Here is a 25836-nt window from a genome sequence, read left to right as displayed (position 1 = left end):
GATACTGGTGATGGCTGCACACAACAGTGTGAATATACTTACTACCACTTAAGTATACACTTAAAAACAGTTAAGATGACAAATTTATGTTATGTATACTTTACCACAATAAGAAAAAAGAAAAAGTTTTAAATGATCTAAAAATTTAAATCCCTGAAGGTGTTTTTCCTACTATTTCTACTATTTCAGATTGCACTCTACCATATGAAGAAAGTAGGGTGCAGAGCCAGTCTAAAATTTTCCAGGAAATATCATTCTAAATGAGTCAGAAGCATTCAGGCTATGACATATTAAATACAATTATGACACCTGATGTGTACTAGATGATCTCTCTTCATTGCATAATTCTGGCCCTTGTTTCCACTGATAAATATCTTACATCATAGCCAAATGTATGTAGCATAAAGACAAACAAATAATTGAGTAAGTATAAAATACCAAATATTTCCTCTTTCCTCTAGCTTAGAAACAAATGAGTAATTACGAGTTGCTATAGATTCCTGGAGTTCCCATGCAACTTTTTAGCACTACCAGTACACCAGCATTTCTACTTATGCCTTGCTTTCCCAACATGGGAGGCAGAGATAGTTCTAACAGGGCCCAGGTCTTTCTATTCTATTAATTTATGGAAAGCGTAAACCTCTAATTTCTAAAAACAAGTGATTTCTAAATGCAGGACCTACTTCCACATATCTTAGCTACTAGAGATTAGGCAGAAACAGCCATTTAATTCAATCTATTTAAAGTGACAAATAAGTGGCACCTGGGTGGCTCAGTCGGTTAAGCATCTGCCTTAGATGCTCACTGGGGAGTCTGCTTCCCCCTGCCCCTCCCCCATGGCTCATACTCTCTTTCTAAAAAATAAATAAAACTTTTTAAAAAAGTGACAAATAGGGGCACCTGAGTGGCTCAGCTGGTTAAACGACTATCTTCGGCTCAGGTCATGATCCTGGGGTCCTGGGACTGAGCCCTGCATCGGGCTCCCTGCTCAGCAGGGAGTCTGCTTCTCCCTCTGATCCTCCCTCCTCTTGTGCTCTCTCTCTCAAAAAAATAAAATCTTAAAAAAAAGAGTGACAAATAAATTCAAAATATTTACATTTTAAACTTTTTAAAGATTTATTTGAGAGAGAGTGAGTGAGTGTGAGCAGGGGGAGGGGCAGAGAGAGAGAATCTTCAAGCAGACTCCCTGCTGAGCATGGTGCTCTATGTGGGGCTCAACCTCACCATCCATGAGATCATGACCTGAGCCAAAACCAAGAGTCGGGCGCTTAACTGAGCCACATTTTAAACTTTTTTTTTTTTTTTGGTGGGCAGCAAACCAAGGTTTATTGAGCGATAATAAAGTTATAGAGTGATGGCACAAAGCTCCCAAAGAGGGAGGGGACCGAAGAGGGTTGCCCACATTTTAAACTTTTAAAGGAAAAATGATTCAGAGAAAATGTTAAAGTCTTAATATAAGAAAATACTGCTATTACTGAGCGTTACCCACATTTAATCTAATAAAGTAGCCAGTAGACACAATTTAAAAAATCTATTTAAAAACTATAATCGAGGGGCGCCTGGGTCACTCAGTTGGTTAAGGATCTGCCTTCGGCTCAGGCCATGATCCCAGGGTCCTGGGATGGAGACCCACGTCAGGCTCCCTGCTCAGCGGGGAGTCTGCTTCTCCCTCTCCCTCTGCAGCTCCCCCTACTTGTGCTCCTCTGTCAAATAAACAAAATCTTTAAAAAACAACAAAAAAACCATCATCAGTTCATCAGTTTGTGGCAAATGTCAATTAAGAAGTTCTTAAAAAAAAAAAAAAGAATTTCATTCCTATTAACTGGGTACAATTTTCTAGCATCCAAAAACTTTCTTTAGTAAAGGACTTTTATTCGTAGATGTAAGAACAACAAGAAATTTCCTTTTAAAATGCAGCAGCAGCAGTATGGTGTACTAGTGGTTAAAAGTCTAGACTCTGGGGGTGCCTGGCTGGCTCATTTGGAAGAGCAGAGTGTGCAACTCTTTATCTCAGGGTCGTGAGTTCAAGGCTACGGTGAGTGTAGAGATTATTTAAATAAATAAATATTAAAAAAAAAGTCTAGACTCTGGACTAGGTCTGAACCATGAATCAACTATATGATCTATACACTGCCTAACTTCTCTACACATTAATTTCATTATCTTTAAAATGAAGATAATATGTGCCCACTTCATAGAGATGTTTTGAGGATTAAATAGACAAAATACTTACCGATGATAGGCTTCTCGCCGATACTTTTTCAGGGCATGCTTATCCATGTTAGCAGGCATATCCGCTGCATTCTGTAACCGATCACTCCAGGAGGTTGTCATTTTATTTCAATTGTATGCTGAATTCTAGAAAAGAAAATCAGTAATGTAGTGGCTTAATGTTAGTATCTATTTACTGTTATGATTTTTTTTTTTAATTAGAAAAACTCTAGGGGCACCAGGTGGCTCAGTTGGTTAAGTGTCTGACTCTTAATTTCAGCTCAGGTCATGATCTCGGGGTCGTGAGATCGAGCCCTGTATCAGGCTCTGTGCTAAGCAAGGAGCCTGCTTAAGATTCTCTCTCTCCTCCCTCAGCACCTACCCTCTCACACTTGAACACTCTCTCAAAAAAAAAAAATATATATATATATATCTATAGATATATATATATATGCAAAAGATTTGAACTGATGTTTCATCAATAAAGATATACAGATGGCAAATAAGTACATGAAATGATGCTCAACATCATTTATCGTCAGAGAAATGCAAATTACCACCACAATAAGATTCTACTAAATGGGGGCGCCTGGGTGGCTCAGTTGTTAAGCAACTGCCTTTGCTCAAGGTCATGATCCCAGGGCCCTGGGATTGAGCCCCACATCAGGCTCCCTGCTCAGTGCGGAGTCTGCTTCTCCCTCCGCCTGCAGCTCCCCCTACTTGTGCTCAAATAAATAAAATCTTTATAAATATTAAAAAAATTATTCCACTACATGCTTGTTAGAATGTTTAAAATTTTAAGATTATTTTATTTTAATTTATTTATTTATTTGACAGAGAGAGACAGCGAGAGAGGGAACACAAGCAGGGGGAGTGGGAGAGGGAGAAGCAGGCTTCCCGTCGAGCAGGGAGCCAGATACGGGGTTTGACCCCAGGACCCCGGGACCATGACCTGAGCCGAAGGCAGACGTTTAATGACTGAGCCATCCAGGCATCCCCTAGAATGTTTAAAATTTTAAAAAGACTGACCATGACAAACTTGGTGAAGAAATAGACCAACTAGAACTTTAATACACCGCTGGTAAGACTATAAAAATGGTACAAGCACTTTGGAAGTCTATTTCTTTTTTTTTTTATTTTTTTATTGTTATGTTAATCATTGGAAGTCTATTTCTTTAAAAGTTAAACCCGTATCTACTTTATGTCCCAACCCTTCTACTCCTAAGTAATTATCCAAGAGAAATGAAAGCATATATTCACGTAAAGACTTATAAACAAATATTCATAGCAGCTTTGTTTGTAATAGCCATAAACTAAAAACAACCCAAATGTCTATGAACAGGTGAATGGGTAAATTGTAGTACATCCATACAATGGAACACTACTTTGCAATAAAGAGTAAGGAACTACTGATAACATGAATAAATCTCAAAATTATGCTGAGTGAAAGCAGACAAACAAGACGGCATACTCTATGATCTTGTTTACATAAAATGCTAGAGAGGGCAAACTAATCTATAGTGACAGAAATAAGATCAGTGGTTGCCTAGGGGTAAGCAGTAAGGCAAAGAGGGACCCAGGGAAACTTTTGGCAGGGATATGTTCAGTATCTTAATTATGGTGACTGTTTCACGAGTGTATACATGTCAAAACTTATTGTACACTCTAAATTTGCGTAGTTTAGGGCGCCTGGGTGGCTCAGTTGGTTAAGCGACTGCCTTCGGCTCAGCTCATGATCCTGGAGTCCCAGGACTGAGTCCCGCATCAGGCTCCCTGCTCCGCGGGGAGTCTGCTTCTCCCTCTGACCCTCCCCACTCTCATGTGCTCTCTCTCTCTCTCTTTCTCTCTCTCAAATAAAAATCTTTAAAATAAATAAATAAATAAATTTGTGTAGTTTATCGTATGTATTTATTTTTTTAACAATTTTTTTTAAGGATTCTATTTATTTATTTGAGACAGAGAGATACAGAGAGAACATGAGCACGGGGAGAGGCAAAGGGAGAGGGAGAAGCAGACTCCCCGCTGAGCCAGGAACCAGATGCGGGACTCAATCTCAGGACAATGGGACTTGACTAGAGCCAATGGCAGATGCCCAGCCATCTGAGCCACCCAGGCACCCCTCTTGTATGTATTTATACCTCAGTGAAACTTTTTTAAAAATCAGGCTTTTTTTTTCTTTCCTTAAAAATTAGAGGTAGTAATTACACTAAGAAAGATTTCCCCCATGTATTTTAACTTTTTTATTACTTTCTTCAAATTATTTGTAGGAAAAATTCAAAGCAGTTTCTTAGGTCATTCGTGGACTAAACAAAATATATTTTATTTTAAAAATTCAAGTTATACACTCTCAGCAAAGGTAACATAAAACTTTAGGGGCGCCTAGGTGGCTCAGTCTGTTAAGCCTCTGCCTTTAGCTCAGGTCATGATCTCAGGGTCCTGGGATTGAGCCCCACGTCGGGCTTCCCTGCTCAATGGGGAGTCTGCTTCTCCCTTTACCTCTGCCCCTCCCTCTGCTTGGGTGCACACACTCTAATAAATAAATAAAATCTTTAAAAAAATCTAAAATGTAAACATAAATAGATTATCACTAATACGGGATAAAACCTGCCATGAAGTCTATACAGTTATGTGAAAGTAAGGGGGTAAGATTTTCTTAAATCATCATCTTCAAACAATTCCTCATGACAATTGTACTATGATCTTATCTAACACATCTTAACATTATATGACAGATTTTGAACTCTATCCACAGAATCAATCTATCTAATGCTTAACTATTTTTCATAGTAATATTAAAAGTAAAGATGGGGCACCTGGGTGGCTCAGTCGTTAAGCGTCTGCTTTTGGCTCAGGTCATGATCCCAGGGTCCTGGGATCTAGCCCTGCATTGGGCTCCCTGCTCCGCAGCGAGCCTGCCTCTCCCTTTCCCACTCCCCCAGCTTATGTTCCCTCTCTCGCTGTCTCTGTCAATAAATTAAAAAAAAATAAGTAAACTCTAAAAAAAAAAAGAAAAACCCAAAACGTAAAGATGTAGATGCTTTATCATCTGGCCAAAAAAAAAGAGACAGATTTCTATTAAGTAGGTAAATATTTCATTTGTCACCTGTTTAGTGTCAAGCTTAAGAGTAGTTTCTTTCAGTAAGGTACAGCAATTACTAATACTGAATAAAAAGCTCAAATTTTAATTTCTTTCAAACAATATGGTACAGTTAGAAAAATCTTTGTTTAGGGCGCCTGGGTGGCTCACATGGTTAGGTGTCTGCCTTCGGCTCAGGTCATGATCCCAGGGTCCTGGGATCTAGTCCCGCGTCGGGCTCCCTGCCTCTCTCTCTCTCTCTCTCTCTCTCTCTCTGTCTTTCATGAACAAATAAATAAAATCTTAAAAAAAAAAAAAAGAAAAATCTTTGTTTCAACATAAAATATACAGCCTGAAGAGTAACAAGTGAAATGAACTTTCAAGCATTTGAAATACTGTAGTTTCACGCTTTAAAAATATTTCATAGGCAAAACATATCCCGTTCCTTTCACCACTAATGTCACCCTCCCCGCCCAGAAAGGGAAACCAGTTGCCCCAACAGCTCCAGGCAACTGCTAAAAACAGGAAGCACAGAGTAACGGAAACTACAGGATAAACCTGGTTAGCAAAACCATTTTAAGTTTCAGGTCACATCACTAATTCACTTAGAAAGGAGCAGCACTTAAGGAGCACCTGGGTGGCTCAGTCAGCTAAGCATCTGCCTATGGCTCAGGTCATGATCCCAGAGTCCTGGGATTAAGCCCCGCTTTGGGCTCCCTGCTCAGCAGGGAGTGTGCTTCTCCCCCCCATCTGCCCCTCCCCCCACTCATGCTCTCTCTCGCATGCTCTCTCTCAAATAAAACCTTAAAAAAAAAAATAAGGAGTAGCATTTAAACACATTATGTAGCACAAGTCTATCTGGCAAAGTGTTTTATACTGCATATTGAATCAAATATTCATTTCTCAATGGAATAAGTATGTCAATATAGGTAATAGGGTAATGATAACAGTACGTAAATATGAGCTCTGAGCGTTTTACTAAACTTCACTGGAGGGGTGCCTGGGTGGCTCAGTCAATGGGCATCTGCCTTCGGCTCAGGTCATGATCCCAGGGTCCTGGGATCGAACCCGCATCGGGCTCCCGCGGGAGGCGGGCTTCTCCCTCTCCCACTCCCCCTGCTGGTGTTCCCTCTCTCACTGTGTCTCTCTCTCTGTCAAATACATAAATAAAATCTTTTAAAAAATAAAAATTAAAAAAATAAATTTCACTGGAATTTATTCTGTTTGAAATATAAAACCTGACATTGCTAAGTTTTATAATCAACCATTCTAACACTGCTCTGAAACTTGAATGATAAGGATAATCTTGAATGGTTTCTTCAAATTTTCTCACCAGTTTGAAATTTATTTTAATCTTCATAAATGCAACTTTAGTTGCATATTACACATATTAAACTAGTTTACAGAAAAAGAAAAGTTAAAGCTACATCCTCCATTTGTAGGGCCTAGTACTGAACTACGTAAGCACATTGTGTTTGTGTATGTGTGTGCACACGTGTGTAAAGTAATAAAATTACTTTATTATAGCTGACTTTTTAAAAACATTTCCAGGCGCCTGGGTGGCTCAGTTACTTAAGTGTTTGCCTTTGGCTCAGGTCATGATTCCAGGGTCCTGGGATAGAGCCCTGGCATGGAGCTCCCTGCTCAGCAGGAGTCTGCTTTTTCCTCTCCCACTGCCCCTCCCCTCGCCTGAGAGCACTCTCTCGCTCTCTTTCAAATAATTAAAAAAAAAAAAAAAATTTCCTTTGTTGTGATACAAAGGATACTTACAAAATAATTCATATGACCTTGTTTCCGCTCTTATGTTCTAACAACTTGGTAACAGTTTTAAATGCACAATCTACATAATTAACACAGGTTATATATGAACTATAAGGTATGTTGAACCAGAAAAATACTGATAATACTGACTATACAATAAGCCTTACCAGTTAGTGCTGTGGACCATTTCTACCAAAAGGAAAATGCACATACGTACAGTCAACTTTACCAGCTGGTGCTGACAGTAAGGGAGAGGTTTCTTCCCTACTATAACCCTTGATAAGTATACACTGTGGGCATCTGTTTGGGAAGTAGGCACATTCTACACATAGCCCTTGATAACCCTATTCCTTGACCAATGAGCAAGTAAACCCAAGAAAGTATAGTGGTCAGTTATTTTTAACAGTATGTGTGGCTTAGGGTCCCCTCTGTAACATGACCACAAACTAACTTACAAATACATTCCCTAGAAAACAAGTCAGATCCAGGTTTAAATTAATTCATCTAACAATACTGCTGAAAATCTAAATCATAGTATCTGTAGTTAATAGCACAGGGGCCAAGGGATGGCTGCCCCAAGATGGTCACTTTGGCATGAACATTATTTTGAGTTAAAAGCAGTTAAAACCCAGCAGATTGAGGAAAAGCTCTTTACCTCCCCCTCATCTGCCTGCTTGTACCAAGAAGAGAGCTATTAACAGAGATTCCCCTACCTAAGACACTTACCTACATAAGGCAATCTTTGTTTTCCATCCATTTCCTCTCACCTTCCTGCTAATGGTCTGTCTGCCCTTTGTATCCTCAGACCCCTACCCCTCTCCTCAGCTCACACAAGCATCATGTTGCCTGTCTCTGGAATTTCCATGTCTGTACAGATTCCCCCTATGTATGCTATTAAATTTTATTTTCTCCTGTTAATCTGTCTCATGTCAATATGATTCTTAGTCCAGCTAGGACTTTGAAGGACAGAGAAAATTCTTGCTTCCCGACAATAGTGTCATCTCTAATTCAAAGAACAGCGCTTTGAAACAAACTATAGCTTTGAAAGTATTTCCGTAACTTTTGTTCCTTTTTTTTTTTTTAAAGATTTTATTTATTTATTTGACAGAGAGAGACACAACGAGAGAGGGAACACAAGCAGGGGGAGTAGGAGAGGGAGAAGCAGGCTTCCCGCGGAGCAGGGAGCCTGACATGCCACTCGATCCCAGGATCCTAGGATCACGACCCGAGCCGAAGGCAGACGCTTAACGACTGAGCCACCCAGGCGCCCCTGTAACTTTTGTTCTAATCAAAAAAGTAATACATGGAAGAAAATAATCACATAAAGTATTTTAAGATGTAGGAGTCAATTTTTCCCCAAAGGGAGACTCCTTAAAACTGTTGTATGTAAACTGTGTTAAATGTTTCATTACCCTCTTGTCTTTTGAATAGTTCATGACAGTTTTTTGTTCATTTTTCATCCCTTTAGTTTCATTCACAGTTCTATCATTTGCCCTGAGTTGGACTATATACATTCCTGTAAAAGGCCAACATTCATACTTTCCAAACCAAGTAATACAGACAGCTAACAAATTCCAACTAATAAACTCACACTTACCTATCCACACATAGTATTTGCTATCCTCTTACCCTGCTTTATTTTTCTTTTTTTTGCACATTAACACTTCCAGACATGATATATTTTGACAGAGTCAGACCCTTTCTCTAAAACATAAGCTTCATAAGGGTGAGACTTTATTTTGTTTGCTGCCGTAACCCCAGTCCCTTTAACAATAGACTTGATACAGACAGGCACAAACAAATGGAACTCCTAAACCTCTACACTTGGAGGTCTTTGCTTTTTAGAAGCTAATTCTTGTGTAAGCCTGAAAATGCAAGAATATTGCACAAATTCCTTTTAATGCTCTAAATGAGTCTTTGTGAAATCTTACTTTTGGTTCAGAAACACAAGATTCTTGGCTTGATTAACGTAATATTTTGCTAACATTTCGACATCAGGTCTTGGAACAAAAGGTTCCTTGTTCTCTGATGGAAAATAACAAAACTGAGAAACAATCTTGTCAAGTGAGAAATGCAGTACCTGTTGCCTTGACAATTTGTTTTTCTTCAAGCAATAACATGCTCCAATCTCTAGTCAGAAACTAACTGGAAAATATAAATTTCATACGTTCCTAAAGTTCCTAAACATACACAAAAGAGACCTGAATTCTGTTATGTTCTCAACATTCTACTGCTGCTACTCCTAGAATTGTTACCTCAGCCCTATCACACAGAATGCTATGTATTTGTTCTACATCCGCATATGAAGGTTGCTTCTAACTGAATGTTTTGAGTAACACAAGACCTTCAACAATAACATGGTCATTGACACAAAGAACAAGTATGTAAAGAAAACATTTTAAATGAATGGGCTTGAGGATATGTAGTATGCCATCTATTTCTTTAAAATATTGCTATAATTAACTATGGTCTTTCAAAAACATACAGGTAATAAAGCCTAACAGTTTTTACAATCAGCCAATATAAAATACTTTGCACCTTCAGGAATGATTCTTGAATATTCTTTCAAAAATGAGGTAAAAAAATCTGATTTCAAAATGAACTAATTCTTTTACTGATGAGTTCCTGGCTCACCATTCAACTTTGTTTTACCTATTATCTTTCCTCTCACAAAATAAAAAAATAATAATAATAATAATAAAAACAGAAAGTCAGAAATAATCACAGTATTTCCACTTTTTGGTTTATAAATTCACGTTTATGGATTAGTCTGCTTATTTGATAAAAATTCAGAGATGTGTATGTTCAATGCCTTAATAACGCTAATTTAACAGTTAACATTTACTAAGTGTTCACCTTTTTCATATATTATTTTAAGCACTATACGGATTTTATCCAACTTCTCACGACCATGTGAGTTAGGTGCTACTATCCTTATCATACAAAGAAGAAAACAGCGTATTGAAGTTAAATAATTTGACCAAGGTCATAGAATTATACTTGTGATGAAGAGCGTAGATTCTAGAGCCACACTGCCTAGGTTCAAAACCTGGCTCCAACACTAATTAGCTCTATGACTGAGCAAATTACACACTAACTTCAGTTTCTTCACTCCAAAATGGTCAGAGTTGGAAAAGGATTCAGTACATTGATAAGTGCAAGGTGCTAAGAACAATGGCTGATACACAATACTTAATAAATTATTATTTATAATGTTAGAGCCTACAATGTTTAACACTTGCAGCCTCTGCACAATGTAGAACAGTAACCCACCCCCACCCCCGCCCAATCCATGGTTTCCCTTCCCATGGTTTCAGTTACCCATGGTCAACTGCAGTCCCCAGAAGCAGATGATCCTCCTTCTGCCATACAGTCAGAAGGTCAAAAGTCACAATGCCTATGTCATTCACTTCACTTCATCTCATCACGTAGACATTTTTATCATCTCATGTCATCACAAGAAGGGTGAGGACAGTACAAGATAATTTCAAAGAGACTACATTCGTGTAACTTTTATTACAGTTTTGTTCCACAAAACAACTACCCTGGGCTCCTCAAATATATAGTATTATAAAACCAAACAAAAAGCTGGACCTGCTGCGGATCAAAAGTAATTACAGGGACATGGCAACTAAATGCAATTCATGATCTTTGACTAAATCCAGGACCAAGGGTTAGATTGGAGAATAACTATAAAGTTCATCCCGGGGGGGTGTGGGGGAGCTGGGTGGCTCAGTCAGTTAAGCGTCTGACTTGTGATCTCAGGGTGGTCAGTTCAAGCCCTGCACTGAGCTCCTCCTCTAGCCTACCTAAAAAAAAAAAAAAAAAAAAAAAAGGTCATTATTGGGGGCAAATGTGAAACTTTTAATATGCACCAGATATTAGATAACAATGTTACCTCCATGTTAAACATGTAGTTTTGTAGGACATCTTTGTTTTTAGGATATTCAAGTAGATCTTTTGAGGAATGAAGTGTCATGATGTCTGCAACTTTTAAATGGTGCAGGAAAAAAATGTATAAATGAAAGATAAATGTAGCAATGTTAACTGGTGAATCCAGATGAAAGGTAAATTCATTGAACTATTATTGCACTTTTTTGTATTGAAATTTTGCAAATAGTTGAAATAAAAATGTAAAACTTCTGCACAATGAGAGACTAAACACTGAGAAGATATTTGCTACACCATAAATGAGAGGATTAGTAAATAAAGAGAGCTATGTACTAATAATGGAAAAGCAAACAAGCCAACAAAAGTCTATAAACAGCAATTTACAGAAAAGGAAATCTAATAATAAACGAAGAAGCTCAACCTCACTTATGATCAGGGAAAAGCAAATTAAAATGAAATTTGATTTTGTTTTAAAATTTAGAAGTCTAGACAATATTAGTGTTTGTAAGGATATTGCAAAATAGGAACACTCACCAACCTGCTTAATTAGTATTTTGGAAAATAATTTGGCATTATCTAATAGAGGTGGAAGATCTTCATACTCTACAATCTAAGATTTTCCTAAACTAAGAATTCTCTCACACATGTAAACAACATGACAATCCAAGAATGTTTGTTTCAATAGCAAAAAAATCAGAAACAGCGAAAAATCCATAAGCAAACTGGTTTATTCATATAATGCAATACTAGAGCAATTAAAATGAATGAATTAAAGACTTATCTATCAACATGGACACATACTATAAACGATGTTGGCGTGCCTAGGTAGCTCAGTCAGTTAAACACCTGACTCTATTTCGGCTCAGGTCATGATCTCAGGGTCCTGGGATTGAGCCCTGAGTTGGGCTTCGCACTCAGCAGGGAATGTGCTTGAGGATTCTCTCGCCCTCTGCCCCTCCCCCCCCCACACTCACACTCTCTCAAATAAATAAATCTTTAAAAAAAACTGTAGGGGCGCCTGGGTGACTCAGTCAGTTAAGCACCTGCCTTCGGCTCAGGTCATGATCTCAGGGTCCTAGGATTAAGCCCTGTGTTGGGCTCCTCAGGAGTCTGCCTCTCCCTCTGGTCCTCCTCCCCCATGCTCTCTCTTGCTCGCTCGCTCTCTAATAAACAAAATCTTTTAAAAAATGTTCAACAAAAAAAAATATTGCAAAATCATATGTATAATGTACTAATAAGAGTGTATGTACTAGGGGCACCTGGGTGGCTCAGTCGGTTAAGTGTCTGACCCTTGATCTCGGCTCAAGTCTTGATCTCAGGGTTTTGAGTTCAAGCCCCACGTTGGGCTCCAAGCTGGGTGTGGAGCCTACTTTATAAACACACACACACACACACACACACACACACACACACACACACACAAAAGGTAGGAACAAATAGTTCAACACTCTCCAAGTCAATTTAATCCTTCTGATTCTGTATTCCACCTAAAAAGAGGGCAGTTTTGCTGCTCTGCTGGCAATTTTGCTGTTTTTATTGGTTTCTATTGTCTTGTTGCTAAACTTGTTTTCCATTTAAGAAAGAACCAGAGACGCCTGGATGGCTCTGTGAGTTAAGCGTCTGCCTTTGGCTCAGGTCATGATCCCAGGGTCCCAGGATCGAGGCCCACATCAGGCTCCCTGTTCAGCGGGGAGTCTGCTTCTCCCTCTGCCCCTCCCCCCTGCTTTTGCGTGCATGCACACAGTCTCTCTAATAAATAAATAGAACCTTGAAAAAAAAATGAACAAACAGCCACTGCAAACTCTGGTAACCAATCATAGAACACAATCAAATTTCAAATAAAAAGTCATAGAAGATTTACTGTGTCAAATCACAAGAAATTTAGTAATCCATAGCAATTTGCAATCAACTTCCTTAAAGAACTTTTGGGGGCATCTGGGTGGCTCAGTCCATTGGGCGTCTGACTCCTGGTTTCAGGTCATGATGTCAGGGTCATGAGATGGAGCCGTGCGTTGGGCTACCCACTTAGCAGGGAGTCTGCTCAAGATTTTCTCTCACTCTCTCCCTCTGCCCCTCCCCCCACTCACACATTTTTCTAAAATAAATAAATCTTTAAAGCAAAGAACTTTTTTAGGTCTGAACCTAAAAAACAAAACAAACACCAACCATTCATTAAAAAAAGTTATCTGGGGCACCTGGGTGGCTCAGTGGGTTAAGCATCTGCCTTCAACTCAGGATGATGATCTTGGGGTCCTCGGATAGAGCCCTATGTCAGGCTCCCTGCTCAGTGGGGAGCGTGCTTTTCCCTCTCCCCAACTCTCGTTCGTGCTCTCTCTTGCTATCTCTCTCAAATAAATAAAACCTTTAAAAAAAAGATTATCTTATTTCATTAACTGTGCTCCATCTTCAAGAAATCCACATAGCCTATCTTGTAAACAGCTTACCAGAAATTCTCTCTAGCTTTATCTCAAACTATTACTCTACCACATACTTTTAGTGAGAGCAACCTATTCATTAAACCCTCAATATATATACTTTTTCATCTTACTCTCATGTCACCATCTCTTATGTTTTTCGATCCCACCAACATGCAGTAATGTCCCCACTTTGAGCAAAAAACAGTAAGAGTTAACATTTATAGAGAATTTAATATATGCCAATATTGCTTCAACGGAATTATCCCATTTAATCCACACAACCCTGTGAAATTTGTTCTATTTTCCCCTTTTTTGTGGTGAGAGAAACCAAGTGAGGCCCTCCACGTTCTCCAAGGTTGCATGAATGGTAAGTTGCAAGTTAGGTCTCAAACCCAGACTCCAAAAACCACACCCTCAAACATATGTGATGCTATCTCCTGGCTCAAAGTATTGACTGCCTTTATTGCTCAAATGTCACTGAACATATGCCCTGTGATATTTAACATTTTGTGTTTAGAGATGTTGTTTAAGTGGCGCAAAATACTATTTCCTTCAACAAAAATTTACTGAGAGCCTGTATGCCAGGCATTGTTGACTAGTGGGTCTTAAAGCATGTTACAAAGCCTCTACAAATAAAAAGTAGATGAATTCTTCAGATACATGGACATCCCAGAAAATGGGTAAATGAAAATTTAAAATATGTACATAGCAATTGAAACTACATAAAAACTGGGGCGCCTGAGTGGCTGAGTCGTTAAGCGTCTGCCTTCGGCTCAGGTCATGATCCCAGGGTCCTGGGATCAAGCCCCGCATCGAGTCCTGCATCGAGCCCCGCATTGGGCTCCCTGCTCCGCGGGAAGCCTGCTTCTCCCTCTCCCACTTCCCCTGCTTGTGTTCCCTCTCTGTGTCTCTCTCTGTCAAACAAAATCTTAAAAAAAAAGAAAAAAGAAAAAAACTACATAAAAACTATGTTTAAATAGGAACTGGAAAAGAACATACTCATAAACAGTATGATAAAGTTGGGGTTTGTTTCTTCTTTTGCTATTTCATTGAATTAAGCTTTTTGTTAAGAGAGCTAAGCAATGAAAAGATGTATAAAAAAAAAGTCTTAAGTGCTTTCTTTCTCCCATAAAACAGCAAAAACAGCCTAGAGACAGATAAATGAACATCCCTCCTCTTAACATTCCACTGTAATTTGGCTTTCTTCAGGAAGATACACCTGGTGTCAGCAGTAAGGCTTGCAGATACCATTAGTAAATATCTCTCTATATAAATCTTCCTACAACTATAAACTTTTGGAAACTTGTAGCTAATTGTAAATTTTCATAGAATGGAACCTCATCTTAGAACTGAAAGAAACCCCGGCGCCTGGGTGGCTTAGTCCCTTAAACGTCTGCCTTCGGCTCAGATCACGATTCCAGAGTCCTGGGATCGAGCCCTCCCTCCAGAGCCCTCCCTCCATCGGGCTTCTTGCTCAGCGGGGAGCCTACTTCTCGCTCTGCCTGCTGCTCCCCCTGCTTGTGTGCTGACAAATAAATAGAATCTTCAAAAAAAAAAAAAAAAAAACTGAAAGAAACCTTGCAGAACATCTCCTTCAACCCTCTCATTTTACACTAATTACTAAATTCTAAAATCTAAATTCTAGGTTAATGAGAGTAAATGCAGCAACAACCTATGTAAGAGCTGAAATTGTAGTGGCATATATTGCAAAAGAAATGCATTTCAGAAATAAAGTCTGTGTGCGCTAGCATCAGCCCATCATGTAGAGTTCGTTAATTACTAACTAGCTCCGTCTTACTGAACTTAACTTCTACAGGCCTGAACGTCTTCATGTGGATAAATTCTAACCACTGTTTAAAAGTGTCCCAGTAGGGGTTCCTAAATGGCTCAGTGGTAGAGCATGCGACTCTTGATTTCAGGGTTGTGAGTTGGAGCCCCACGTTGGGCGTGAAGCCTACTAAAATAAAATTAAGAAAAAAAAGTGTCGTGGTAAATATCTAAAAAGACCTCAATCACATTAAGCTTCCATGGTAAATGGTACTGTTTCAACATTCTTCATTTCAGGTTACAGTTAGAATTTGCATCCGCTATCTTAAGAGGCAAAATGAACAGTGTGCAGACACTACAAAACAAGTAGTTCAATCAAGAACCTGTCTGCAACCGGACACGCAGGGGCGCATGCACGCACACAACCCTATAAAGGTGACTAGTCACTGCAGAGCACTGTACTTTACAATACATCCCTCAAACATAATGGCCCTAAAGCCTACAGCAGGGGAAAACATAAATGACACCAAGCTCTACCCACTGCTTTTAAAAGCTGAGGACTACTGGCGTCAAAACCTCCAAACATTATGCTTACAACTAATGGTTCAGGCCTCAGATCTGCATCTACCCCTCGGCTTTCACCAGCTTCAGGGGTCCCCAGAAAATAAAGGAAGGGGCCGCCACCAGACAGCTGACGCCTGACTTGGGAGCCGTTTGGAAATAACGAACACGGTTTTTGTGGCGGCTTGCGATTCGATGTGAGCTTTCCAGGAAGTGTTGCAAACGACGTAACTGGCATGTGGGCTATCAAGCTGGCAATTTCCTGCGACTCTGGCGAAAACGCTGTCAACCTCTCCTCCTACTACTGCGGTCCGCTAGTTCCTTGGGGGCCACCCGGAACGCGGAGGCTCCGGGTGAGGCCCTTGAAGAGGGGCGGAAAGGCTGGCCTCCGGTGCCGACGGGAGGAAGCCGGCGTCGGCCGGAAAAAATAAGCAGACCTGAGTAGAGAAGGGTCCGCCTGAGGCGGGATGGGGGCTGCCACCGGCGTGAGAAAAGCGGGGGGTGGGTGGGGTATAAGACATGGCGAGGTTGGCTCTGAGGAGACGACGGGCCGCGCTCCGAGGGTCAGGCGGGTCCCCGCAAGCCGACGGCAGGGAAACAATGGCGCGAGCGTGACGCGGGGCTGGGGGCGTCGCCGCGGCGCGGAGGTAGGGGCCGCTCTGAGACGGGGGCCGGCGGGGCCCAGCTGGGGATGTGGGGGTGCGCCGTGTGGGTCCGCGGGCGCCTAGTCCGTGGGCGCCGACTCCGCGGGCGCGCAGGCGGGTGCTGGGATGGAGGAGGGGGGCCGGAGGGGCGCAGCGGCCCTAGTGGGGCCGGGACAGGGGCTGGCGGCGAACCCCGGTCCCAAGTCGTGCGCTCCGCCGCGCACCCTCCCGCGCTTGCTTGCTTGCTCTCTCCCTCGCCCGCTCCCTCCCCACCCTCCCGCGACTCCCGCGACTCCCGACGCACTCACCAGCCGGCCGCACGGCAGCAATCCCAGCGCGCAACTGCCGCAGCCGCCTCGGCGCGCTCCTTCCCCGCCCCCGCCGCCCCGGCACCGCCCCCGGCTCGCGCCCGGCCAGGGACCGGCGTGCTGTTCTTTCTCCAGCTCCGCCGCAGAACCTGGCCGCGGCGACGCTCCCTAGCAGCACAGCCTGAGAGGAGCCCCGATGCGGTCGTGCGCCTCGTGCCCTAGCTCGGGTTCTCGGGATCCACAAAACAACAGCAGTTGTAGACGAGCTGTAAGGCTCTATAAGGCACGTTGACAACCCTTACATGGCTTTTAGGTCTCCATCCCTTGGCCTTGTGCCTGGCCCCTCAGCAAGGCCCCCGGACCACCTTGCCTTGGTCTAAAAACCGATGCTTTTCCTTAGGGGGATGGGGCATCCTTTTTCCCAGTCACCGAATCTTCTGGTCAAAGAGACCCCAGAGCCCTTCTGGTCCAGACCCCCATACCACGCTTGAATCCCACTGATGGTTAAAAGCACCAGCTTTGGAGTTTGTCAGAACGGGTTGGAATTGCAGTTCCACCACTTAAAAATTGTGTGACCTTGAGCAAGTTACCTGACCTCACTGTACCAAGTTCCCTCATCTATAATACAGGGAACAGATAACAATAGTACCTACCTCATTGGGTATCACAGAATGAAATAATAGAGGGAAGGTTCTCAGCACAGTCCTGGCACAGGGCACTCAATAAATGTTAGTTATAGCGACCCCCTACCACCAACAAGCCGAAAGAGTCCTCAGTGACAGAAAGCCCACCATTTCCAGAGCAAGGCATTCCTTGCTCTCAGCAGCTCTACACTGGTTATAAAGTGTTTCTGAAACACCCCCCCTCTGGCCCAAGTCCTATCCCTTGGGAGCCTCAGAGAACAAACAGGTCTAATTTCTCTTTGTCCTTCTACTTAAAGATATTTGAAGATTTCTGCCCCAGGTCTTCTGTTACTGGAGACCAGTGTCTCCCATTACTGGGGAAGGGAAGGTCTTTGTCCTCATTCTCCTCATGCACCTAGTAGGTTTGAATGTGGCTCCTTTAGAGTATATCACCCAAAACAGAAACAAATGTTTGTAGTACCATCACAACAAAGCAGTTACCCTAACTTCCTCCTTGTAGGACTTCCATTCAGGCAATAAAGTTCATGGCATCCATACTATTGACTCATTGAGCCTGCCATCAACAAAACCTCCAAGACTTAATTTAAGTGCTCTACTGGAGCATTTCTACCTCTCGTGATTTTTGAGCCAACTTCAGTTCAGGTCAGCCAAAGACAGGCCTTGGACCTCTCACCTACTAGCTTATTCAGGATATGTGAGGAAAAGGAATAGGAACTGGAATTTCATCTAATACTGCCTTTCAACCAAGTACTTTTGGAAATAGTTCAGGTTTGTGTCTAAAGACCAGGCCACTGAACAAATAATATATATGTATATAATCTCAATTGAGCAAAAAAAAAATGCATGCACATATGAAAGACTAAAAGGAAATATGTAATTGAATATGTTAGTAGTGTTTTTTTCTCAGGGATAAGATTCAGGGTAGTTTCTTTTCTTCTTTATACTTTTCCATAAATTTCCCAGATTTTCTACATTGTTTATACTACTATAATCAAGAACTTTGTTTCCAAAAAAATCAGAAAAAATACTTTTAAAAATCAGGGACCTGTAATAATTTTACAAGTTGGGGAACAAGGGGCGCCTGGGCGGTTCAGTAGATTAGGCAGCTGCCTTTGGCTGGGGTCATGATCTCAGGGTCCCAGAATCAAGCTCCACGTTGGGCTACCTGCTCTCCAGGGAGTCTGTTTCTCTCTCGCCCTCTGACCCTCCTCCCTGCTTGTGCCCTCTCTCTCTCTGTTGAAAATAAACAAATAAAACCTTTTTAAAAAATTGGGAAACAAACTTAAGAAATAACAGACTAAGAGAAAACATTTGTAATACATAAAATAAAGATTTGTATCTGGAACATACAAAAGACTCTTTTTTTTTTTAAATTTTATTTATTTATTTGAGAGAGAGAGAATGAGAGATAGAGAGCACGAGAGGGAAGAGGGTCAGAGGGAGAAGCAGACTCCCCGCCGAGCAGGGAGCCCAATGCGGGACTCGATCCCGGGACTCCAGGACCATGACCTGGGCCGAAGGCAGTCACTTAACCAACTGAGCCACCCAGGCGCCCCATACAAAAGACTCTTAACAAATCAATAAGAAAAAAATCTACTAGAAAAATGGGCAAATAATATAAATTGGCAGTTCCCAGAAAAGGAAATACAAATTGCTAATAAGCACACACACACAAAAAATGCAATCTCAGTAGTAACCAGGGAAATGGAAATTAAAACTGAGATTGGCAACAATTTTCAATCATCATAATATCAAAAAAATATAAATTGGCACAGCCACTTTAGAGGGCAATAGGACAATATTTATCAAATCCATGTCTCAGCAATGCCACGTCTAGTTATCTACCATACTCCATGTACATATGGAGGTGTGTACAAGGATAATTACTATGATATTGTTCATAAACTTTGGAATCAGCCTAAGTGCCCACAAATAGGGGAATGGCTAAATAAAATGCACAATACTCATAATGCAATTCTGTAGAGAATTTAAAAGAAGTGACCTTGATCTATATGTTAATATAGATCTATCTCAACATCATATAGTTGAGGGGCGCCTGGGTAGCTCAGTCGGTTAGGCGTCTGACTCTTGATTTCGACTCAGGGTCCTAAGATTGAGCCCTGCCTCAGGCTCCATGCTGGGTGTGGAGCCAGCTTAAGATTCTCCCTCTCTCTCTCCCTGCTCCCTCTGCCCCTCCTCCCTCACTTGCTCCCTCTCTAAAAAAAGTAAATAAATAATATAGTTGAATGTAAAAAGCAAGTTGCAGTATAATATGAAAATTATATATATGATTTTTTTTTAAAAATCTTCCTCAAAATGCTTAACTTCGGTCTAACCATGAAAAATCATCAGACAAACCCCAATTAAGGGATATTCTACAAAATACCTGACCTGGACTCTTCAAAAGTGTTACGGTCGGGGTGCCTGGCTGGCTCAGTTGGGAGAGCAGGTGACTTTCGATCTTGGGGTCATGAGTTTGAGTTCCGTGTTGGGTGTAGAGATTACTTAAAAATAAATAAATAAACTATTAAAAAAAAAAAGAACTGGAAGGCTTTAAAAAAAAAAGTGTTAAGGTCATGAAAGCCAAGGAAAGACCGAGAACAGCGACAGATTGGAGGAGACTAAAGAGACTAGAAAACTAAATGTAATGGAGGATCCTGGATGGGATCCTGGAACAGTAAAAGCACATTCGTGGAAAAACGTTTAAAGTTCTAACAAAGTTTATAGTTTAATTAACAGTACATTATACCAGTGTTAATTTCTTAGTCTTGATCATTGAACCAGAGTTATGAAACCCATTAATATTAGGAGAGGCTGAGTGAGGGTATACTGGAACTTTCTGTTACTATCTTTGCAACTCTTCTGTATATATAAAATTATTTTCAAAATAAAATGTTAAAACACAGACATAAATACCATTATTTCTTATCGACAGTGCTATAGACAAATTCTAAATTCATAAGTTGAAACCTAATGCCCAGCGTGGTGGTATGGAGGTAGGGCCTTTAAAAGGTAATTAGGTCATGAGGGTAGAGCCCTCATAAATGGAATGAGTGCCCTTATAAAAGAGACCCCAGAAAACTTCCTACCCTTTCCACCTCTAAGGATGCACTGCAAGAAGACAGCTGTCTCTGAACCAGGAAACAGGCCTTCACCAAATCTGCTGGTGCCTTGTCCTTGGACTTCCCAGCCTCTGGAACTGTGAGAAATTTCCTATAGGCTACTACGTCTCTGGTATACTGTTATAGCTGCCAAAACTAAGATAATCTCACATTAAGTTTATAGAAGATTTTTAAAACATTATAAGGCTACATGCCAAACTCTTATCAGAAGTTATCCAAAAAAAAAAAAAAGCCATCTCTGAAGATGGGGTAAAGGGCCAAGATTGGGGGTTAAAAGGGAGTTTAGCTTAGTGGGTTTTTTCTTTTTTTTTTTTTCTTTTTTTTTTTTTTAGAGAAAGAGAGAGCATGCATGTGTGGGGATAGGGTCAGGAGGCAGAGGAAGAAGGAAGGAGAGAATCTTAAGCAGGGCTCCATGCCCAGTCCCCAGCCCAAGGCAGGGCTCTGGGGCTTGATCTCACGACCCTCCTGAGATCATGACCTGAGCCGAAATCAAAGAGTCAGATGCTTAACTGCTTAACCGACTGAGCCACCCAGACACCCCTAGTCTGACTGTTTCTGAAGATAAATGTATTCATGTATTGTTTTTGTAACCAGAAATTAATGTTTTAATTGCAAAAGAAAGGAAAAGGGCAAGACATTTGGCTTTATGACTTTCTGGAGAAAGACAAGCCATACCAACTATGAAAGAACTTTCTAAAAGAAGACTGGGGAGCCTGAGGAAGCAATGAGGAGCCTTAAGTGGCTTGCTTGGGGTCTCCAACTTGGCATTGGCTGAAAGGCCTGGGCAGTGAGTGCTTAGCAAGAGAGGCCATCCTACTGTGGCATTGGATGGCCTCTCACCAAACTTCCTGCCCAGTACCCACATGGCTGTCCTACCCCTCTGATTAACACAATTTTCCCCCAGAATACCATAACCTGTGAGTCACCCAGAATGTAAGCAGCGTTCACAGGTCACTCATCAGTTTTCTGCTCCTTGGCAGAAGCTCTCAGAGAAATGCAAACATTGCTCAACACCCTGGCCTGGGGCCTAGAAACAGCCTCTGCTGCCCAAAAATCTTTCTCCCAGGAAGTGTTCAGTCTTAGATCCAATCAGCCATCTCAGATGTCTCCTCTGTTTTTCATCCTTCTTTCTCTAAGAGCGTAGGGTCAGCACTTACCGTGTTTAGTGCCAGCACAATCACTATGCAAGGAGACAATGAGAAAAGGTTGAGTCTAGCTAGAAATGTCCAGTGCGGCTTGAGAGACAGGATATCCACGTAAGACTCGGGAGCACCAACATTTCTTCAAAAATATGCAGTGAGCTTCTACCTTGTGCCTAACACTCATCAATAGAGACATGGGTTTCTACCCTCTTGGAGGTTTCCAACTGCTTGGGAAGATGAGCTTTAAATAAACAATTATTTTACTACAATTTTAGGGAAGTGAAATGCAGGGAAAGTAAAAGATGCTATGAGGGAAAACAAAATAGGGGTTAGGGAGAGGCTCAGGGAACATTTCTCTAAGGAAAGAACATCTCAGCTAAGCCCTGAAGGATGAGTAGGACTTAAGCTAAAGAGAGGGGCTTGCCTGGATGGTTGGAGGATTCCTGAAAGAGGGACCAGTAGGTACAAAGGCCAGAAATGAGTCATTATCTGATAGCGACTCAATACTGCATAAAGGATAAGAATAAGGTCCCCTGGATCCCTACTGCTGTTTCAACACAACTCCACTTTTATCTGTTTTAAAAAGAGATTCCAAAAAATATAAATAAATAAATAGGGGCGTCTGGGTGGCTCAGTTGGTTGGGCGTCTGCCTTTGGCTCAGGTCATGATCCCAGGGTCCTGATCCGGCTCAGCAGGGAGCCTGCTTCTCCCTCTCCCTCTTCCTGCCACTCCCCTTCTTTGTGCTCTCTCTCTCTCTCTCTGTCAAATAAATTAATTTAATTAAATCTTAAATAAATAAAATAATAAGATTCCATATAAGGGTGTGTGTGTGTATTAACTGCCCATATGTCTATGTTTGAAAAAAGGGTTTGGTTGTTTTTAAAAAATGTGTTTGAGGGGTGCGTGGGTGGCTCAGTTGGTTAAGCATCTGACTCTTCATTTTGGCTCAGGTCATGGTCTTGGCGTCATGAGATTGAGCCCCGCATCAGCTCAGCAAGGAGTTTGCTTCTCTCAGTATCCCTTTGCCCCTCCCTGAACTGGTGTGTGTGCACTTTCTCTCTCTCTCTTTCTCACTCTCTCACAAATAAATAAATAAATAAATCCTTTTTTTTTTTTTTTTAAGTGTGTTTGAAAACTAACAGTCTAGGCTCTGGAGGACCTCTCAGAAGGCCTTTGCATGGACTCAGGTTCCAAGCTACAAGGGCTTGCTGATCTTTTTTTTTTTTTTTTTAAAGATTTTATTTATTTATTTGACAGAGAGAGACACAGTGAGAGAGGGAACACAAGCAGGGGGAGTGGGAGAGGGAGAAGCAGGCTTCCCGCTGAGCAGGGAGCCCAATGCGGGGCTCGATCCCAGGACCCTGGGATCATGACCTGAGCCGAAGGCAGTCGCTCAACGACTGGGCCACCCAGGCACCCCAGGGCTTGCTGATCTTAACCAAAGTTCATTGATTTTGCCACTGTTGTCTTGCCAGGCTCCGCCAAAGAGCCATCTGCCCACTCTGATTCTCCCAGTGGTGTTGTGGAAAGGCCTCAGAAGAGATCATTGACAGCAGCTCAGTACAGATCAGGCAGCTTAGTCCACAGGCAGCTTCTGTCTATGGAATCAGAGGCTGAAAATAGATCATTACATGCCACAAAAGTCTTAAATTGCTTCTAACCAGGCAGTGAGCTGTAAGGATTAAGAAAATGGATTCCAGAGCCAGAATCTCTGGCTTCAACATCTGGCTCTGCAGCTAACTAGCTGTGACCCTGAACAGGTTTCTCAATGCCCTCATGTCTTAGTTTCCCCATCTTTAAAATGGAGGTGAGGATAATAATAGTGTCTACTTCATAGGCTTGAGGAGGATCAAATGAGAGATCACATTTGTACAGCATTTGAGATAGGGGCAGGCATCTAGTAAGCACCATATAAATAAATTTGTTAAATAAAACCTAAGTGGCAATAGTATGTTTCTTTCTGTATGAATTTATGGGTGGCAAAGCCCCAATTCAGGCATTTTAAGTCTTCTACTATTTGATGTTTTACCACTGCTGTCAAGGTGAGACTCTCTGTGGCTTCCCACACCTCTGAGGAATTGGGGTCACATGGCCCTCTGAAACGGTGAGTGGTTACCAGATTCGGGATTCCTTCATTCAGTAATATTTCAGAAGCACTTCTGGGCATTCATGTAGGGTGGCCATCTTTGGACTGTGCCATTCAGGAAATTCAAATAAACTGCCATTGGGGTGCCTGGGTGGCTCTGGTTGGGTGTCTGCCTTTGGCTCAGGTCGTGATCCTGGGGTCCTGGGATCCAGCCCAGTATTGGGCTCCTTGCTCGGTGGGGGTCTGCTTGTGCCTCTCCTCTGCCCCTCCCCCCATTTGTGCACGCTCGCTCTCTCAAATAAATAAAATCTTTAAAAAAAAATAAAAATAATAAAATAAACTGCCATCTACTGTCATTACTATTTCTTGAAAAACAATTTTAACACCAAAAAAGTAGGAAAAACATAATCTCAGAATAAAAGGCAGGGCCTTAAATTGAGCTTAGTAAAAATTGATAACCTTTTCTGCTCTTTTCCATTTCATCTTAAGCCAGCAACCAAGAGCCAACTCCTGTCTAAGACCCAGCATTTGGCTAACACTGCTCTACATGACCCTTTTGAGTGTTCCTGGACACACTGGACATTATAACTAAATACCTCTCCACCTCTCTGAATGTCCACACCTCAAAGCCAGTACCGAACACCCAACACTTTACAAAACTGAAGGCATTTGCTACTAATCCCAGAGAGTACTGCTATGCTCAGAGGTAGATGGGCCACAATTGGGAGGAGATATTTTAGTTGTTCCCTGTAGGACTTAATGGGGCCATTTAGAACCTTGGTTCTAATTCCAAGGAGTCAAGAAGGACTCTGAGCTACCTGGGTGTTTTAGAGAAAAAACCTCCCCATCCTCCTGTGTCTCCTTCACTCTCATATCTCTCCCACACTAAAACACTTCTGAAACCAGATGCGTGAGGGTTTTCCCATACCAAGCAATTCTCTGGGACAATTTAGTGTCAACAATCAATTTAACTTAATTCTGACACTATCTGCTTGGAGACAGTGTCAGATCCCCCAGGGTAGGAGCTTAGTCCCGCAAGACTGCCCCCCACTGCAGATGCCAGTCACAAGTAATAGGTCCCCAGGTTACCCACAACTTCTGTCTGACTTGGCTACAAATCAGAGGTTCCCATGACTTCCTCCCCCTTGGATTTGATTATTTGTTTTTTTTTTTTTAAAGATTTTATTTATTTATTTGAGAGAGAGAGAATGAGAGATAGAGAGCACGAGAGAGAAGAGGGTCAGAGGGAGAAGCAGACTCCTTGCTGAGCAGGGAGCCCGATGTGGGACTCAATCCTGGGACTCCAGGATCATGACCTGAGCCGAAGGCAGTCGCTTAACCAACTGAGCCACCCACGCACCCGGATTTGATTATTTGTTAACAGCCACTCACAGACCTCAGGGAAACACCTACTTGCATTTACCAGCTCATTAAAGGATATGATAAAAGTGAACAGCCAGATGAAGAGATACAGAGGGTGAGGTCTGGGAGGGTCCCAAGCACAGGAGTTTTCGTCCCCACAGAGTTGGGAGTGCCACCCTCCCAGGATGTGGATGTGTTCACCAACCTGGAAGCTCTCTGAACCCCACACATTTTTACGGAGGCTTCATCACACAGGCATGACTGATCATTAACTCCATTTTCAGCCCCTTGCCCTTCTTAAGAGGAATGAAGGGAGGGGCTGAAAATGCCCAGCACCCTAATCACGGCTTGCTCTTTCCAGTGACCAGCCCTCATCCAGGAGCCATCTATGACTCAACGAGAGTTACCTCATAAGAACAGAAGACATGCCTATCACTCAGGGAGTGACAAGGGTTTCAGGAGCTCTGTACCAAGAACCAGAGAAAAAGACCAACGTCTATTTTCTATTACCTCACGCTGAGTGTGCAGCTTGTCTTCCCAGACACAATGAGAGGTTCCAAGAAGGAGAGTCAGGGTACAGGGCTGTCGTGCTGACTCTGCTGCAAATCTACTGTGTAATTTTGGTGATGCCCTGAACCATTCAGAGACCTAATTTACTCTTCTACAAAATGGAGGCAGTAATACCTGCTCTGCGTTCCTCAAGGTTGTCTTGGGAATCAAATATATAATGGCTACAAATATGCTGTTAAAGCACTGTAAAGGAATGGGTATTTGTTAATTCTCAGCCCCCACCCCCTTCTGGTCAGGGCCTCAAGATTCCCTACTAAGTTTATACCAAGGATC

At 41.9% G+C, this 25836-nt stretch overlaps 1 protein-coding gene across 4 annotated transcripts in view; it reads right to left on the bottom strand.

Moving 5' to 3' along the window:
- NT5C2 (5'-nucleotidase, cytosolic II) overlaps nucleotides 1-25836 on the bottom strand; it is a 138594-nt gene that overhangs the window by 75290 nt on the left and 37468 nt on the right. For 2 of the 4 annotated variants that reach the window (XM_025880425.2, XM_025880426.2), the window contains exons 1-2: nucleotides 16637-16714; nucleotides 2234-2358 (exon numbers count right to left, since the gene is read on the bottom strand). In XM_025880425.2, the coding sequence (XP_025736210.1) occupies nucleotides 2234-2334 (101 nt within the window). In that variant the 5' untranslated portion in view covers nucleotides 2335-2358; nucleotides 16637-16714. Of the gene's footprint in view, nucleotides 1-2233; nucleotides 2359-16636; nucleotides 16715-25836 lie in introns of those variants that run through there. The other 2 variants (XM_073904249.1, XM_073904251.1) reach the window with 1 other exon arrangement.

Source organism: Callorhinus ursinus, unplaced genomic scaffold (genome assembly GCF_003265705.2).
Source record: "Callorhinus ursinus isolate GAN/ISIS: 27379988/994484 unplaced genomic scaffold, GSC_fseal_2.0 scaffold20, whole genome shotgun sequence".
NCBI lineage: Eukaryota > Metazoa > Chordata > Mammalia > Carnivora > Otariidae > Callorhinus > Callorhinus ursinus.
The sequence above is the reverse complement of the archived record's forward strand: the minus strand, read 5'-3'. Positions and strand labels throughout refer to the sequence as shown.